At 36.0% G+C, this 19,504-nt stretch overlaps 1 protein-coding gene across 5 annotated transcripts in view; it reads right to left on the bottom strand.

Moving 5' to 3' along the window:
• INPP4B (inositol polyphosphate-4-phosphatase type II B) overlaps positions 1–19,504 on the bottom strand; it is a 455,375-nt gene that overhangs the window by 173,939 nt on the left and 261,932 nt on the right. For all 5 annotated transcript variants that reach the window (XM_024977565.2, XM_059876249.1, XM_024977564.2 and 2 more), the window contains one exon: positions 8,076–8,184. In XM_024977565.2, coding sequence (XP_024833333.1) covers positions 8,076–8,184 — 109 coding nt within the window. The remainder of the gene's footprint in view (positions 1–8,075; positions 8,185–19,504) is intronic.

Here is a 19,504-nt window from a genome sequence, read left to right as displayed (position 1 = left end):
TATATTGGTCAGATAATTACGCTACATTTAATCAACAAAACCCTACTTAGCTTTTAAAAAAATAATGAGATCTACACGTATTGAAATGAAAGGTTGTCAGGACATTTTTGAGTGAGAGAAATACTTGTTTACATGTTTTATATTAATAATAACTAATATCTATTAAGCCCTCATTATGTGCCAGGTATCATTACAAATGCTTGGTGTATATGAAGACACCACATCTTTAGAACAACCCTATGAGGTATGCAGTATTATTTATATATTACAAATGAGGAAACTATAGTACAGAGTGGTGAGGTAATTTAACTAATATCACAGTGCCAGTAAGTGCCCAAGCCAGGATTCAAATCCACACAAGGAGCAGAGTCTATGAATTATCTGAGATGAAAGCTTCTGCCCTGCCCCAGAATGAAAACCAGAAAAATTAACCTGAGTTATAGGAAAGTCAAGAACATTACATTCTCATGACCTGAATTAGTAGATCAAGAATCATGATCACTGAAAACTCTGATATTTTTACCTAGAATAAAATGCACAGGTAAAAATACATGAAGCTGTTCAGATTGGTTTACTCAGGGGAAGGAAAATGGAAAAGGCAAACTTTTTAAAACCTTCTTCATTCTCTGAATTTGTGTGCGACAAGCAAATATTATTTTTGTATAATTAAAAAGAGAATGAAGCAGGAGAAAAAGGGCATTACAAATTCATTTCAGATCATATGTGCTGTGCTGAGTCGCTCAGTCATGTCCGACTCTTGGCAACCTCATGGACTGCAGCCTGTCAGGTTCCTCTGTCCATGGGGATTCTCCAGGCAAGAACAGTGGAGTCAGTTGCCATGCCTTGTTCCAGGGGATGCTCCCGACCTGGGGACTGAACCCAGGTCTCCCATGTTGCGGGCCGATTCTTTACCGTCTGAGCCACCATGGCAAAAAGCCCTTTGTTCCCTTGTAGTACATTTAGTCCCGTGCTTTGCAAACGTCATCATTTAGTTTGTAGTATATGGCCAAGCCTCAGCAGGGCTATTTAATTGTTTCATTCTTTCCTGACTTCACGCTATAGATGTGCAAGACCTAGAACCCACGTATATTTGAAGATCTGTTGTGTACAGGGGGTTGCATATAGGAAAGCATACGCTGATTGAGAAAAGCCAAATACACAGTTTTGGCAGATCTAGTGTTGTATTTGTCAAATATGAACAACCTTGAAAGCTGAGAGTGGTCAAGGAGAAACGGATTCACTGGAAGAAGTAAATAAACCTCCAAGGAATCAAGTTATAATAAACACAAAAATTAAATTCCTATATCCTTGAAGATGATGTATTGTCAAGTACTGGACAGAGTTCAAATGAAAAAAAGGATGGATAAGGCTTTTATTCACACTTCTTATTTCTATAGGGGCTGTATGATTTTATTATACTTTGAAATTTTATTTATTTTTTTGATGCTATAAAGTGTTTTTTCCAAAAGGGAAAAATGTATTTAAAAGTGAACAGGAGATGAATTTTAGCTGTAACCTGTAAGACTGATCTTAGTAAATGGAATACCTTTATTGTATTGGGCATGACTTCCAAAATCCAAAAACACATAAGGATTATTAAATTAAGAAGACTCAATTAATATACTTTGAAGAATTAGTCATTTTAAGCCATTTTTAACTTTTCAATTTATAATAGAAAAGACACAAAGATATAGATTACATATAAAAAAATAAATTGGATGAGACTGTACCAATATGCTCCCAATAACTATCCTGTTGAGGACAAAGATTATGGTGATTTTAACTTCCTTCTTTTGACTTTTCTACATTTGCCAATAAACATATTTTATAAATTGGAAAATTGTCAATAGCAAGCAATATATTAAAAATATATATCACTAAAATATCAAAACATTTCCATTTAAAAGATAAATGACATGATATATGGATTTATACAGAGTTATGAGGTGAGTCTTTAAACTACTCAGCCAGAGAGTAACAAGATGAACTTCTGAAAGAAATCCAGAGACTAACGTAGAGATAGAGAAAGAGCTCCAAGAAGGGGAGAAAATTGGCTCTCAAAATTAAACATGGATGCAGTCTTTCTGCTTTCAATGAATACATTTGAATCAGTCATTCCCTTTCATAAAAAGAAATAAGAATATTGTTTTAAGCATGAAAGTAAAGATTTTGAAAATAAGTATCTTTGTAACTTCTGCCTAGTCTGTTCATATGTTACTGGAGAAAGTACATAAAAAGAAGACCTGAAAAACCCTGACTCCTTTGCTTAGATACCTCAGCTTTACGCCACTAATGAAAAATGTTAATTTAGGTTTTGACTCCTATTAAGCAGCGGTTAGCAATTCTGTCCTGAAGAATACATTTCAAACCTAGTGGTATGATTTTGTTCAATTCTCCCATTTCTGGTTTACTGGATGTTCTTTACACTCTAGGCTACAAAGAACTTCTTTCCTTAATGTGATATTTCTCCTTTTAACCCAAGAAACCTCCAATTTATAATAGAGAACTAGGAAATTCTAATGATTTCTCTTCCAATAATAAGGAAAAGTGATCTCATAAAAGGTAAGGCTGGTTTGTTTAACTATTCATATTGTTTTACTTTCCTTCAGAAAATTCCTCCAAATTCTGGTATAGACTCAAGGGTTATAGGCTCAAAAACAGGCTATAATATTTCTATCGGTAAAATTTTACTTTGCTTTCGACTTTTCCAAATAATTTCTTTCTCTCTTCTATTAGAAACTGTGGGCCTGTCAATGTTGATAATTAACATTATCAACAGACTGAGGGAGCGCATTGAGGGGGTGAGGGTAGTGGAGGGAAAGACATGGTAGATACTCAAGGCAGGCATTAGACACTAAGATCTCTTGCAGGGAGTTAGCTGTGTGTTTGTCCTTAATGAACAGGTAGACCACAGGGAATTAATATTCTTGAGAAGTGAACACTGCCTGTCATTGGCTTTTCTTCTTCTTTACAAAGGCTCTTGGTTTTCATGAGGTGCCTTTTTATCTTAATGAAAGGGCTATGCCTTTAGGTCATGATCCTACTCAGTGAAAGTTCTGGCTGAATCTGAGGTTCCAGCTGAATTTAGAAACGATCAAAGCAGGCAAAATATGTGTTGTCATGGTAATTTTCCCTTTCTTTTAAGTAATACTGGAACTAAAGAATTGATTCATATTTTGAGAGAGGAATCTATAAGCTTCTAAATAGAATCTAGGTAAGTCACGGAATCTAAGAACATGTAAGTGTTTGATGAACAAATGAATACATGGGTTACAAACATTGTGATTTTGGTCTTTTAAGGTAATATATGTATACACACACATGCATATACATATATTATCTACATATACATGTGTACATATATGTATATACATATATTACTAAAAAGACCAAAATTAAGATTTTTGCAAAAAGACTATAAATTTATACACACCTATATGTACATAACTCTGTTGTACACCTGAAGCTACACAACATTGTAAGTACACTATATTTTAATAAGATTTTTTAATGGTTAAATGGTAAATTTTATATGATATTTTATTACAACAAAAACCTTAAAAAACAAACAAACCCACCAAAATATAATATATGACTAATTAGCATTTTGGTTCTTAAAAAGTCTTATCTCTAAAGCATGAAAAGCTCTATAATATGCTTGGTTTTATTCATTCATGTTATTCAGGCCCAAGCTTTCCCAGATCAAAATTCTTACTGCTTTATCCCCATCTTTGGTTCCATTTTGTAACAATTTAATGAGTGAGGGATTCTTTAAAGAAAAATTTCCATGTAAGAAGATGTAAGGCTTTTTTTCTGTATTGCAACAAATATTCTTTTGCACAGATTTTCTTTCCTCCTTACAGAGACTAATTGAGGTTCTATACATTTTTCAAATTTAACTCACCTGTGCCGCTATTCCTGTTTCTAGCCTCCACACCATTCTGTCTTCTCCCAGCATTATTCACTTACATCTGCATCAATGGTTCTCAATCCTAGACAAACATCAGTCTCACCTAGGAAGCTTTTAAAACTTAACAATGCCTGGGCTCCATTCCCAGGACTGACTTAATATGTCTAGGTTAATATCCCAGCACAGACAGAATATTTTAAAGCTGCAAAGGTGATTCTAATTTCAGCCAAGGTTGAGCACCCCTACTCTGTATAATACTGACCTTACTGCAGTATGATTATTTGTTAAACTTTATCTCCCACTGAGGTTTTTGGCACTTTAAATCAGACTTGGGTGAATTGCAATGCTTGTTGAGTTTGATCTATGCAATCTACTCTGTGGAACACTCCAGAAGATCTAAAATTCAAGAAGACGTCATCTCTTAGTTAAGGAAATCACAAACTGTTATAAAAGTACTGGACTAGAACACACCTAGCACACCATAACTGTGACCTACGAAACTTTATGTGAAGTAAAAATAAAACATTAGGATAAAGAATCAGATCATCTTGAGAAATCAGGAAGACCTGATGGAGAAAGAGGAGTCTTAGGATGGACCATGTGTAGAATTTTAAATAAGATTATGTTTATGATTTTTACAGAGAGAAATGAAAAACAGTGGGGAGATAAAAAACAGTAATTTTTTGTAAACAGCAACAGAGTAAGGAAAGGGGAAGAGGTGGAAAAGTGAAATCCATTAAGAAAATAGTTTCTGTACCATAAAGAAACAACTTCAAGAGAAGGAGGAAATGAATGTAGAAAGTCAGTGGGGTGAAATCATGGGGGTTTTGAATGTTCAGTGAATGAGCATGGATTCCTTGATGGTTTCTGAACAGGGACTAATGTACTGAGACACTTGTGCTTTTCAAAAAAAAAAAAAATCAATCTTCCTAATTAATTATCTTGTAGTCTTGAAAATGCTTTTTATGTGATCTGAATTACATTATATGAATACTATAAGCAAGGCTTTCTTATGTTAAAATGCTTTTCATTATGTGGTCAATGTACTCATCAAAAAATAGATCACGAAGGAACAGACACATAAATTACATCTGTTCCTGGACGATTGTATTTCACTGGCTTAGCTGAGAAGAAAATAAATGAAGGGGAAGTTGTAACAATGGCTGTGGTGGGTCTCCTAAAAACATCTAAAAGATGCAGCTATCTTTTTTTGGGTGGGGGAGGGGTTATCAAAAGACAGAAAAGGTGAAAAAAAGTTCTTTCACTTAATGCTATTTTCTGTCCGGCCAAATGTAAATAAGGTCTCATATCATATAGTCATATTTATTTCTATATTACTGTTTGTGGCTGAAAAATGCAATATTTGTTGCTGAAAAGGCCTGCAGAAAATGATTTGATTAGTGTGATATCACTTTAGGCTTGACATGTTTGCTCAGGTTATTGGTCAACTTGATGAAGAGGCTGATACTATACTCATCTGGGTATTGCCTCAACAAGCTGTATTTGTCCCATTCCACTACCCTATAGAGAGTATTTTTAAGATCTAGGCTAAGCTATTGTTTTAATTTTACAAATGGCATTTCATCAATAAAGTCATCAATAAAGCAATGGGATAAATAGCACATATGAAAAACCTAAAACAAATCAACATTTACAACCATTGGACTCACTTTTTTATTTTAAATTTGATCTTAGAGCTCTGTGTATCTGTGTTTGTGAATGTGTGTATGTGTTTATATATACATAAACATCCCAAAAAGAAGTGAAGAACACTGGAGAATTCAGATACTCATGCAGATATTTAAGGCTCAAAATATCAGAGTTTAAATTTATAACTTAACATTTGTCTTTGCCCATAGCATATAGTGATATTTTATGAAATTATATGGTTAGATTCCATGTTTCGCATACACGTGCTTCATGTACTCAAGTACATTCTATGTACCCTGTGGGCATTTTCAATCTTCTAATTGTATTATGCCCTTTGAAATTTGATTGCAAAAAATAGTGAATTCTCAAGATAGAGGCTTCTAGTTCCAGACAAGATGGAATAAACACAATCTATTTTACTATTCCCTCTAATCCTCAAAAACAGAACAAAACAAACTACTCTGTACAAAATATATAACTCATTTATCAGAAGACACCAAGAGGTGGAGAAAAGAAAACAGATTGGCTAGGAGCCTCAGGACTTAAGGAATGGCATCATAATTATTTCCACCTTTGTTTTTTTGTCCTTCTTTGCCTCCTAAACATTTCACTTTGGGTACAAGGGAAGCCCTCAGTGAAGCAAAAGGTCAAATAAATAGCACCCAAGAAAAGTCAAAGGACTAATAAAAGGGTAGCCCAAGAGAACAGTAAGCTTTTAACCATACATGCCTGAGGGTGAGTATCACAAACATAATAGTACCGCTCCACTCAAAGGATGATGCATTAAGGGGATAGTGGGAAATATCCCTGCCCAGTAAAGCCCTCAGGCATAGACCTGTATTCCACTCTTCTCATTTCAGTAAAGGGATGGCATCCCCTTCCCCATGGGGTCTGTCACTGAACTGACATCCAACCTCCATGCATTACATAAGAGGTGACCCTCCTCCCGGAGCCCCTAGCTGGAACTCTGATGTCCACTCCTTGTTCCAACAGTAATGCAACGGAACCACTTTCTGCAGCAGAAGGGTTTGGGGGGAGAGTGTGACTATTTGGGGATAACACTAGGGAGTCTCTATGTGATAATGGGGCAGTTATTTATGATGACTATGGTGATGGTTAGTCCAATTTACATCTGTGATACAACCTCACAGAACTATATTCCCTACTCACCGAAAAACTAAAACCAAAATCAAAAACAAAAACTGGAAAAATCTTAATAAGAATACTAGCTGATTTAATAGTATTGTACCAGTAGAAAGAGAAAGACATATATATTAATATGTATACACACACACATACATACATATTATATATATATATACACACACACACACATATATATATACACACACATTGCTAGCTTGTACATTTATATAACAGTACACCAGTTATACAATTCTAACTTATTTTAAATGCTTTCTTCCTGAACATCTGGACAGTGAATAACAAATATGTTATATGATAAAGCTTTTTAAAAATGGTTTTAGTTTTGCCACTCAGATTAGTTAATACTATTACTAAACCAATTATGACTAAAGAATAACTATTTCCCCCTTTCAAAATTGGATTTTTTTTTTTTTTTGGCTGGCTGTGCACCTTGTGGGATCTTTGTTTCATGGCCAAGGATTGAACATGTGCCCACTCCCCCCACCCCCTGGTGGAAGCTCAGAGTCCTAATGGCTGGACCACTAGGAATTCCCAAAAAAAGCTCTTAATTCAGGAAGAGCAACTACTTGAACAGGAAAAGAAAGTTACCCTTCACACTTGGATAACACTTTAAAATTTACATGAGTATGGTCATAACCAGAGGATATAACAGGGTAAACTTGGTTGGTACATGTGGGGATAAACTACAGTACTAATGCAATATTTTAAAGTAGCTAAGAACAAAACAGAAGGTTGAGAAAGTAAATTAAAATTATAAATAACAGTGACAATACTTTGGTTTCTGTGTCTCCTTTTCCGTAAGGAATAGAAAGTTTTCTCTTTTAACTTCATCACTTATGTAATAGAGTTCTGAATGGATGGCTCTTTTTTTAATGGAATAATTAAATAATAGGGCAGTCAAATGCCTTGCCTCAGGCCCCAGTGGAAATCACTAGTAGGGTTAGAGTCATAAATTAGGACTCATGCTCTCCATTAAGTGTCTTTGCCTTCACAGAAAATTAGACTATGCTTTCAGCTAAATATCTGTCTGAACATCATTCCATTGAGCTACAATAATTGATACTAGAATACTATTTATTAGTAGGATGGCTTCCAGAAAAATTTTCTGCTAGCACAGTTCTACTCTATTAAGTAATATGCTTAGTCATCTCAGCCATTTCATTTATTCTAATTTCTGTTCAAGTTTTTTGTTTTTGAAATTCAACAACTCTAAGTTCCTGAATGGCATGGTTGGAGATGTCAAGAACTATTCATTGTGATGGATCAAGCTTATTTATCCTAACTTGGTATACAAAAACCATTCCCTAGAGGGAAGATAACGTCATGAATGCATTCTGTTGTCACTTACTTTCTTCTTTCCGCTTCAAATCTATGCAGGAGTTTACGAAGACCACCATTCTTAAACCCCTGAAAATGGGCAGCTGGGGCTCCCACGGTGATGACGTCGTAGAGAGCATCTGTAACAAGAATGGACAAGGAGATGAACACTTTGCAAACATTTATCTCCAGCATGCTGTTTGCATTGAAGCATTCACACTGTGGGAAGTGTGAGGAATTATTCTGTTTAATTTTGCAGGAATAACAATGAACTCACATCTCAAGGGGGCAAGATGAGCTAATCAATCTTTCTAAAAGCCACCTGTGCACCTAAACAAGTTATAATATCTGCTTGATTTATGACTACATCTTAATTATATACTACTGTGTAGAACAGTATGTTCTCTCATTCTTCTATATACTTACTGAGATAACACATTAATTGGTCTTTTGTGTATTTTACTTCATTGTGTTTTGCATCATTTAATTTGCAATCATATTGAAATTCAACAATAATGAACAATCTTTCAACCAAAAGTTGCAGAGAAAAGAACCAAAATATTACGGTACTTTGACTCAAGGACAAAACAGTACTAGTGCCTTCACAAAAATCTATACACCACAGTTTTTTGCCTATGTACACACTACATCACACGATTTTGAATGCGTGCAATTGAATTTTGCAATTTCCTTAGGTGGCATAGAAAGAATACACAAATTGTCTTGATCTATTTTCCAGTGAGATACTTTTTTAAAAAAAATAATAAAAAACCCATACATTTAAATTGAAACTCAATCCTTTGATCTCGAAAGCCATCAAGTTTGATACATATTAAGTTTACCACTTCAAAACATGCCATCATCTTACATCCTAATGAAAAGGATCCCTATAAGAAGAAAGACGAAGTGAATCCCCTCTTGTTAAACCACATTTTATTTGAGAAATCTAATTTCATAGTAGATCCTTTTCAAACTGATTTTGATATTGACACCTTGGTTGTTTTTCCAATCTCATTTACAGGGAAAACATAAATTATTTTATTAGCTTCGGGTAAATACCATGACTTTTTCATAGTGGTTCAGGCCAAATACACCTGAAACAGTAATTTTTTTAAATAAAATAGATCCTCAAGTGAAAACACTTCAGCTGCATTCAGAGAATTCAAGGTCACAAAAAATCCCCAGAAGTACAACCCAAACTAAACAGCCATTAAGGCAGATACTGAAGAGTCATTTAATGGACTGCTGGAGTTCTGAGCTTGTCTTCTTTTAAAAAGTCACTGATCAACTGCAAGTCCTACTAAGTCACTTCAGTCGCGTCCAACTCTGTGAGACTCTATGTACTGCAGCCCACCAAGCTCCTCTGTCCATGGGATACTCCAGTCAAGAATACTGGAATGGGTTGCCATGCCCTCCTCCAGGGATCAAACCCACATCTCTTAAGTCTCCTACATTGGCAGGTGAGTTCCTCACCATGAGCACCACACGTGGGAAGCCATCTTTTCTTAAACTAGCAACATACTAGCTTTGTGTGAAATTTAAGATTTCTTAGTCCAGAGGATTTTAACCTAAGATCTAAGAAAAGGGTTCTAAGGTGTCCACGAACAGACATTAATTGTCTTAGTGACTCCGTTCTCCTTCATGGAAGCGGGGATCACAGTTTTCTCAAGTGATTATGGGATCACTTGAAACCGCCAACACTAAATTCTAGTCCACTTTCACTTATCTGATGAGAAACTTGAGGACTTTGAGTAGTTGTCTGCTTCATCTAAAGTCTTAAGGACCTTATACTCAGGGATTTCTGACTTCTAACCCAGGAATGGAGAGTGACTGGACTCTCAGTCCGTGGCTCCATATAACAGCTCTGCTAGGTATAAGTTGTGCAACACCGGGAAAAGTATACAATCTCTCTATGCCATGGTTCTTCTGCTAGAAAATGGAGTGGGAAGTAGTTACAAGAAGTTAGCATTCAATAAGTACTATCTATGATTATTTTCCCTATAGAAAGAAATCCTATCAATTAAGCATAGAAGGCTGATATTTTAACTTTTGCTATTTCTCTAAAAAAAAATAATAAAAATTTTAGTTTGAAAAGGAAAGTAATAGTGAGTCTCAGTCTTCTGAATCAGATCAGTTTGTGCATTAATTTAAACTACCTGTGGGTGGCGGGGGGTGGGGGGCATGATGTTACGAAGAATTACACTAAATTTCTGCTAAAACCTGGGTGATCAGCAATAGCAACAATATACCAAAATGGCTAAAAACATGTGGATAACTCCACATGTCCGATCAAGCACAAATTAAACACATTCCAAACTCAATTTTCCAAAAGAGACGTCTATGATTTTTATTAGATCCAAGAAAACCCTCTCCAACACCACCCAACAAGAAGAGGAAGGATGAGGAAAGTCGATATCTGAGAGAAGAGAGCAGTTTTTGTTTTGTTTTGTTTTTAAGAGAGAAGTTTTAATTAATGGAGATTAACCTGTAGAAAATTCTTAAAGAGATGGGAGTACCAGACCACCTTAACTGCCTCCTGCAAAACCAAGCAACAGTCAGAACCAGACATGGAACAACAGACTGGTTCCAAATTGGGAAAGGAGTATGTCAAGGCTGTATATTGTCACCCAGGTTATTTAACTTATATGCAGAGTACATTATGCAAAATACTGGGCTGGATGAAACACAAGCTGGAATCAAGATTACAGGGAGAAATATAAGTAACCTCAGATACGCAGATGATACCAACCTTATGGCAGAAAGTGAAGAGGAACTAAAGAGCCTTTTGATGAAGGTGAAAGAGAGTGAAAAAGCTGACTTAAAACTCAACATTCAAAAAAATCAAATCATGGCATCTGGTCCCATCACTTCATGGCAAATAGATGATGAAACAATGGAAACAGTGACAGACTTTATTTTCTTGAGTTCCAAAATCACTGCAGATTGTGACTGCAGCCATGAAATTAAAAGGCACTTGTTCCTTGGAAGAAAAGTTATGACAAGCCTAGACAGCATATTAAAAATCAGAGACATTACTTTGCTGACAAAGGTCTGTCTCATAAAGTGAAAGTGAAGTTGCTTAGTTGTGTCCGACTCTTTGCTACCCCATGGACTGTAGCCTACCAGGCTCCTCCACCCATGGGATTTTCCAGGCAAGAATACTGGAGTGGGTTGCCATTTCCTTCTCCAGATCTTCCCGATCCAGGGATTGAACCTGGGTCTCCCACATTGTAGGCAGACACTTTACCATCTGAGCCACCAGGAAAGTAAAAATAAAAGCTCTGTCTAGTAAAAGTTATGGTGTCTCCAGTAGTCATGTACAGATCTGAGAGTTGGACCATAAAGAAGGCTAAGCACCAAAGAATTAATTCTTCTGAACTGTGGTGCTGGAGAAGACTCTTGAGAGGCCCATGGACTGCAAGGAGATCCAACCAGTCCATCCTAAAGGAGATCAGTCCTGGGCATTCATTGGAAGGACTGATGCTGAGGCTGAAGCTCCAGTCCTTTGGCCACCGGACACGAACAGCTGCCCCATTAGAAAAGACCCTGATGCTGGGAAAGATTTGAAGGCAGGAGAGGGGACGACAGGGGACGAGGTGGTTGGATGGCATCACTGACTCAATGGACATGAATGTGAGCAAGCTCTGTGAAGGACAGGGAAGTCTGGTGTGCTGCAGTCCGTGGGTCAGACACAACTGAGCAACAACAACAAGAAAACTGACTTACTTTTGCAAAATTTGCAAAACTATGTGTGACTGCAAACACGTTGCCAAGGCCCCTTTTAGGGTCCTTTAAAGAAGCCCATGCACATGAAAAGGCTTGAACCTAAGCTTTATTAGCTTCATGGAGAATCTGTCTCTTCAATTTATCCATAGTTTCAGGCATCCTCTGAAGCTACTTTCTAGGAACAGAAACTTTCTCTTCATTCATCCATCTCACTGAAATGTTGGGAATCCTAGTCACCTGTGTAGGAACTAAGAGACTTGGAAACAGTAGATAAAGGAAGAGAACCAAGTGACTCAAATACTCTCCAGTCCAAAAAGAGCCAATTATTTATCTTTAAATCTAAATGAAAAAACTAGCATTCTTTAAAATTCATCTATAGTTAAGAACCTCCAAAGATATGAACAAGCTCTTTCATATCCAAAATTCTGACTTTTACTCTTTTCTATTCTATTTTCTATTTATGAACTCATCTCTTTTAGGGTTTTAACACTATATTTTTACAGAAGCCTATAAAATCTCCATCTCTGGCTAGATCTGACTTCTTGCACACTAAATTATCCTGTTTCTAACTTGTCTTATGAACATCTCCAAGTGTCAGCCAGCTATTAAGCTTAACTTGTTCTAGCTTAAAAAAAAAAAAACTTTCAGAAAACATGTTTTACGTATTCATATTTTATAAAGATAAATTATTACAAAACATATTAGTGATAAACTGATACAGCCACTACGGAGAACAGTAGGGAGAGTCCTTTAAAAATTAAAAATAGAACTACTCTGTGATCCAGCAATCCCACTCCTGGGCATATACCCAGAGAAAACCATAATTTCCAAAGACACATGCACCCCAGTGTTCACTGCAGCACTGCTCACAACAGCTGTGAGAGGGAAGGAACCTCAACAGAGGAATGGATAAAGAAAATCCGGTACATACATACAAAGAAATATTACGCAGCCATAAGAGGAACAAAATTGGGTCATTTGAAGTGACACGGATGGCCCTAGAGAGTGTCATACAGAGTGAAGTTAAGTCAGAAAGAGAAAAACAAATATTGCATATTAATGCATAATATGTGGAATTGAGAAAAGTGGTATAGATGATCTTATTAGCAAACCAGAAATAGAGACACAGATGTAGAGAACAAATGTATAGACACAGGGGAAAGGGGAGGGGTGGGATGAATTTTGAGATTGGAATTGATTTATATACAATATTGATAGTATGTATAGATACTATAGTATAGATGACTAATAAGAACCTACTGTATAGCTCAGGGAACTCTACTCATTGCTCTGTGATAACCTAAACAGGAAGGAAATCCAAAGAAGAGGAGGTAACATATATTCACTTCATCATAGAAGCTAACACAACATTGTAAAGCAACTGTACTCCAATAAAATTTAATTTAAAAATAAAATTGAAAAATGTTATATATTCTAAAATGCTCACTGAAGTCAGTTACTCATTCTATTCAACAGCATATTTTAAATATATCCTAGGAGCAGTTTTATTCTTTTAAATTTAGTTAGAATTAGTTGCAGCAGATTGTTTTTCTCTAGGAGAAATCACATATACAAAAAAAGAATCAATCAAAACATAAAAATTCTAAAATAATCTGATCAGTGATATTTGCCTCATTTAAGATGTTCCTCATTTTATCCTCCTTATATTATCTTTTGTGATATGAATAACCCTTCACTTTCAGATTTTTCGTACTGAGACAATTATAAAAATATAGATGGGCATTTTATTTTATAGGAAAGTTAAGCATTTTATAGGAAAAAAGTTTCTATTATATAGGAAAAAAGTTAAACTTTTATAGGAAAGTTATTTTATATAAATGTTATAACATCTTATTCTCTTTTTAAAAAAATAATATGCATATTTTCTTTGATATTTTATATTTCAAAAATTCCTTGGCTTTAGGAAAATGCATCTCATGCACCATATGAGGATAGTGGAGTTCAAGTTGTTGAGTCTCCTGAAGCTAAAGATACTAGGTTGTTTGAAATCTAATAATAGGGCTGCCTTATAGCCTTTTAAAAGCCACTTATTAATAAAATGAGCTAATAAGTCTATTTTTTCCCAGAAGATCTCTTTCAAATTCCTACAACTATAAAAATAGTGCTGATATAAAAAACAGACCTGCTGATCTCATTTCAAGGAACAATTTAAACATAAACCTTGACTTTAAAATGGCCCACAAAATGAATTGGATATGAATCACAGGACAATAGGGAATTTTAAGGGAAATCTGTTCCAAAATAGTCCGAGCATGTTGGCATTACCATTAAATACATCTACAAGATAATTGTGCTTCATTGATAAGGTGATATACCCAGGCTCTTGAGATACAGAAATCAGGGAGCTCTTAATAGCTCCTCCTGCATAGAGATTAGAAGAGTAAGGGGCAGAAAAGTCAACTGACTCATTCATATTAAACAGTAAATCCAGGCCGATATTGCACCTGATTCCAACTGCAGCTTTACAGTATAATATAGTGGTTTCTTTCTTTTTTCCTTTCTTTCTCTTTTTCCTTCATTTCTTCCCTCCTTTCTTTCTTTTCTTCCTTTCTCCGTTTCTTTCCTACGTACTATATACTATTACATATGTATAACATATAAAATAACTTAAACATAGAATATCACAAGAATCCATAATGTATAACATTCACAACTATTTTTCTATGAAAGGAAAATATACTGGAGAGGGAAACAGTCTTCTTCATTTCAGGGATTTGTGTTATTGTAGTCAAAGCTGCTAAGATCCCTAGAGTGGTGGCTATTCTATTTGCTGTATCTAAGCAATGGATAAGGATGAAAAATTAACTTAATGGGTTTGGGGCCACCTGAAGTTAAATGAAGGTTATTTCATTTGTCAGTATGAGACATGGCAACATTAGTTCTGCTCAGTTACTTGTTTCAGGAGCTAGACATTAGCCTTGTCTTTGGTGAATCTGCCTGCTACTGTTTGCAAAACTACCTCTCCAAAAATAGCAGATAGATTAATCAAATCTGGAGAGATGCAATTTACTAATGGTAAGAATGAAAATAGATATAGACTATATCCAAATAATTCCCCAGTGAAATACCAAGGCTTGGCTAATCTTACTTGCATCATTACCTTGCAAAATGTTCTCTGTAATTCAGCTAAACATTCAAATCAGTAACTATAGATCTTAAATGTATTTAACTATGATTCATTTAATCTGCTATTAAAAACATGCTACATAAATAGAAAATTTGATTGACTACCATTTATAACTTTTAAACATTATACTTTGCAAATAAAGACAATCAAAGCTCAGAAAGGTTATGATTTGGTTAAACTAGGAAAAGTAAGGGGTAGAGCCCCCAGAAGTCAGTCAAGTTTTTAATTTCTATGATAATATAAGTTGGTGACCTAGTCTATAAAGCACCCACTATAACTGAATTTCAATTCAAAATAATGTTTAAAATTACAAAAACATAAACATTTTAACACATACAAATTTTATATTTAATGTTATATGTAGGGCATGCATGTCACACACACACACACACACACACATATATATATATATATATATATATACACACACACACACACACACACACACACACACACACATATATATATGATATGTGAGTAGCCTTGGGGGAAAATTTATATGTAACAGAATTCAGTACTTTCAAATTAATTTTTGGGTGTTACATCTCTAGTCCTTTTGCACATTTTTTTCCTCAGGTGTTCAAAGGGAGAAATCAGTCTTTCTGAAAACATGTGAAAAACTCTCTAATTGATGAATTGTACCCTAGTTCTCTCGCCTGCCGATGCAAGAGACACAGGAGACGTGAGTCCAATCCCTGCATCAAGAAGATCCCCTGAAGGAGGAAATGGTAATCCACTCCAGTATTCCTGCCTGGAAAATTCCATGGGCAGAGGAGCCTGGTTAGCTACACTCCATAGGGTCCCAAAGAGTTGGACATGAGTTAGTGACTGAGCACGCACACCCTAGTTCTATAACTTCAAAATCTAGCTTTACTCTTTGTTTGGTATTTGTCATCATAAATAAGAAATTCTTTTATATATCTTATTATGGGTTGAATTGTGCCCACCCTCCTCTCAAAAAGGTATTTTAGAATATGACCTTAATTGGAAACAAGGTTTTCACAGATGCAATCAAGTTGAAATAAGGTCACTAGAGCAGGTCCTAATCCAACAGGACCTAATCCAGTATGTCCTTTAAAGGGGACATTTGGACATTGAAGCAGACACAGAAGATGATATAAAGGACATAAAGGGGAACGACAGGCAAAGACTGAGGATCAGGTGATATATCAAAAAGAAAACTAAAGAAAGCTAAAGATTAAGCCAAGATTAAGTTTCAGAGGAATCACGGCTCTGCTAACACCTTGATTTTCGACTCCCAGCCTCCAGACTGTGAGTCGTTACATTTCTGTTGTTTATGACTCCCGCTTGGTGGTACTTGTTAGGACAGCTGATACATATCTCATTAAACTAATCAGAAGAAATTTAGTTTGCTTTTTCAAATGTCTTTTTGTTAGTTGCCAGTTCCTTTTACACTGCAGAAACAATGATTAAATAATTAAATGCCTTGTATCATACCAGTTCACTCTAGTCTATCTTCAGATATTAACCTGGGAAAAAACAGCATAATGTAAATGGTTCTTTTGTTTTTAAGAAGTAAGTGGAATGTAAAAGGCTGCTTAGCTAATAATTTCTCTTTGTTTTCCTCCTTAGTATTTTAAGGATCATCACCAAATATTTGAACGGATATTTAAGTATAAATTCATATCAATTTGTCTCCAGCAGACTATCTGGTTTAATGATACTGCTGTCCATCCATAGCTGTAACTCAAGTTATCATTTTCTCTCTTCTTTTTATTCCATCTGTCATGGAATTTGCAAGTGATGATTTTTCCAAAATGCCTCTCTAAATCATCATTTATCTAAATCTGGCTACTTTTTTAGTTGAAGATTTCAGTGTGTCTTCAGTTCAGTCGCTCAGTAGTGTCCGACTCTTTGTGACCCCATAAATCGAAGTATGCCAGGCCTCCCTGTCCATTATCAACTCCCGGAGTTTACCCAAACTCATGTGCATCGAGTTGGTGATGCCATCCAGCCATCTCATCCTCTGTTGTCCCCTTCTCCTCCTGCCCCCAATCCCTCCCAGCATCAGGGTCTTTTCCAATGAGTCAACTCTTCCCATGAGGTGGCTTGCTGCTGCTGCTGCTGCTGCTGCTGCTAAGTCCCTGCAACCCCAAGGACTGTAGCCCACCAGGCTCCTCCATCCATGGGATTTTCCCGGCAAGAGTACTGGAGTGGGGTGCCATTGCCTTCTCCGATGAGGTGGCTTAATAGGCTCTAAACTGATCACTTTCCTCCAATTTTAACTGTCATGAAAAAACTACAATCTGCTTTGTTCCAGTGATGGCAACTATCGTATGTATCACAAAAACTATTATTGTTGATTCTATATGTTTTACATGTTCTAGCTCACTTAATCAGGACAGGAACAACACTGCTTAGAAAGATTAAATAACAGGCTTAAGGTCAAACATAGAGTGGTAAAGCTGAAATTCTGTTTTACTCCAAAATATATAAACTTGCTACTATATCATAAAAGTCTCTTCATATTGGCTATTAGAAAAAAAAAATTATGTTGGTTGCCAGATAGATTTTGAATGTCCTAGCTTCTTTATGACTTTGTTTTTGATGATTTTTAAAAACCATTAGTTGTTATGTTCAAATTATTAATAGACACAAGTAATCAAGGAAGAGTATCCAAATGCCTTAGGGCCAATCCATCTTGCTTTTAATTCAGTGCTTTCATTTGACATAACTTTTGGTGAACAGGATGCATGTTATAATGTCAGTTACTTGATAAGGTATATGATAATGAAATTATAATTGAATATAAATAATCAATATAATTATAATATATTTATAATACAACAATGGGCTTCCCTGGTGACTCAGCTGGTAAAGAATCTGCCTGCAATGAGGGAGACCTGGGTTCGATCCCTGGGTTGGGAAGATCCCCTGGAGAAGGGAACAGCTACCCATTCCAGTATCCTGGCCTGGAGAATCCCATGGACTGTATAGTCCAGGGAGTTGCAAAGAGTTGGACATGACTGAACAACTTCTACTCACATCAATAATACAATCATATGTCACAATGATTTTAATTACATTTGAACTTGTATGTTAGCTGGTTGTGCACAGACAATCAGTATGCACAAACTTATACAAATTTTTTTGATTACAAAACTTCAGGTAATTTTAAAGCCGACAGATTTTATTTTAACTTTTAAAAAAGCCTAACCTCTCTATTTTTAACTGTGGTGTTGGAGAAGACTCTTGTTGGAGCCTCTTGGACTGCAAGGAGATCCAACCAGTCCATCTCAAAGGAAATCAGTCCTGAATCTTTATTGGAAGGACTGAGACTGAAGGTGAAACTCCAATACTTTGGCCACCTGATGCGAAGAACTGACTCATTTGAAAAGACCCTGATTCTGGGAAAGATTGAAGGCAGGAGGAGAAGGGGATGACAGAGGATGAGATGGTTGGATGGCACCACCGACTCGATGGACATGAGTTTGAGGAAGCTCCGGGAGCTGGTAATGGACAGGGAAGCCTGGTGTGCCGCAGTCCATGGGGTCACAAAAAGTCAGACATGACTGAGCGACTGAACTGAATGAACCTCTATTGTGACAATGGCTGCAAAACTGTGTGTTAGAATGCTTCTTTAGCTGCATCTGTGAATGACCATGTGCATGTTTGTATGGATATGCTGACAGACTTAGCATGAAAGACTGACAATCTAAAGGAACGTTTGGCTATCTGGGAAGGTGAGTAGGATGACCATAGAATTTATTATTCACACAGAGAGAGCTTTGAGAGGTAATGGATGGGGATGGCATCATTAACAAGCTGCTTGACAAACATCATAATATGGTCTTTTTGCTGATAAATAGTGGCAGATGGCTCCCCCAAATATTCACAAAAAAATGATATAGCAGTAAGTTAAAGAAAAAGGGAAATGAGAAGAAAACTTAAAATATATGTTATACTGAGAAATGGCAAGGAATTATGTAGCAGCAACATCTTTTTTTAATTTAATTTAATTTTATTTAACTTTACAATATTGTGTTGGTTTTGCCATATATCAAAATGAATCTGCCACAGGTATACATGTGTTCCCCATCCTAAACCTTCCTCCCTCCTCCCTCCCCATACCATCCTTCTGGATCATCCCAGTGCACCAGTCCCAAGCATCCAGTATCGTGCATCAAACCTAGACTGGCGACTCATTTCATATATGATATTATACATATTTCAATGCCATTCTCCGAAATCATCCCACCCTCTCCCTCTCCCACAGAGTCCAAAAGACTGTTCTATACATCAGTGTCTCTTTTGCTGTCTCGTACACAGGGTTATTGTTACCATCTTTCTAAATTCCATATATATGCGTTAGTATACTGTATTGGTGTTTTTCCTTCTGGCTTACTTCACTCTGTATAATAGGCTCCAGTTTCATCCACCTCATCAGAACTGATTCAAATGTATTCTTTTTAATGGCTGAGTAATACTCCATTGTGTATATGTACCACAGCTTTCTTATCCATTCATCTGCTGATGGACATCTAGGTTGCTTCCATGTCCTGGCTATTACAAACAGTGTATGTAATATAACAGTGTATTTAATAATATTATAAACAGTATTATAA

This window comes from Bos taurus, chromosome 17, assembly GCF_002263795.3.
Source record: "Bos taurus isolate L1 Dominette 01449 registration number 42190680 breed Hereford chromosome 17, ARS-UCD2.0, whole genome shotgun sequence".
Classification (NCBI taxonomy): domain Eukaryota; kingdom Metazoa; phylum Chordata; class Mammalia; order Artiodactyla; family Bovidae; genus Bos; species Bos taurus.
The sequence above is the reverse complement of the archived record's forward strand: the minus strand, read 5'-3'. Positions and strand labels throughout refer to the sequence as shown.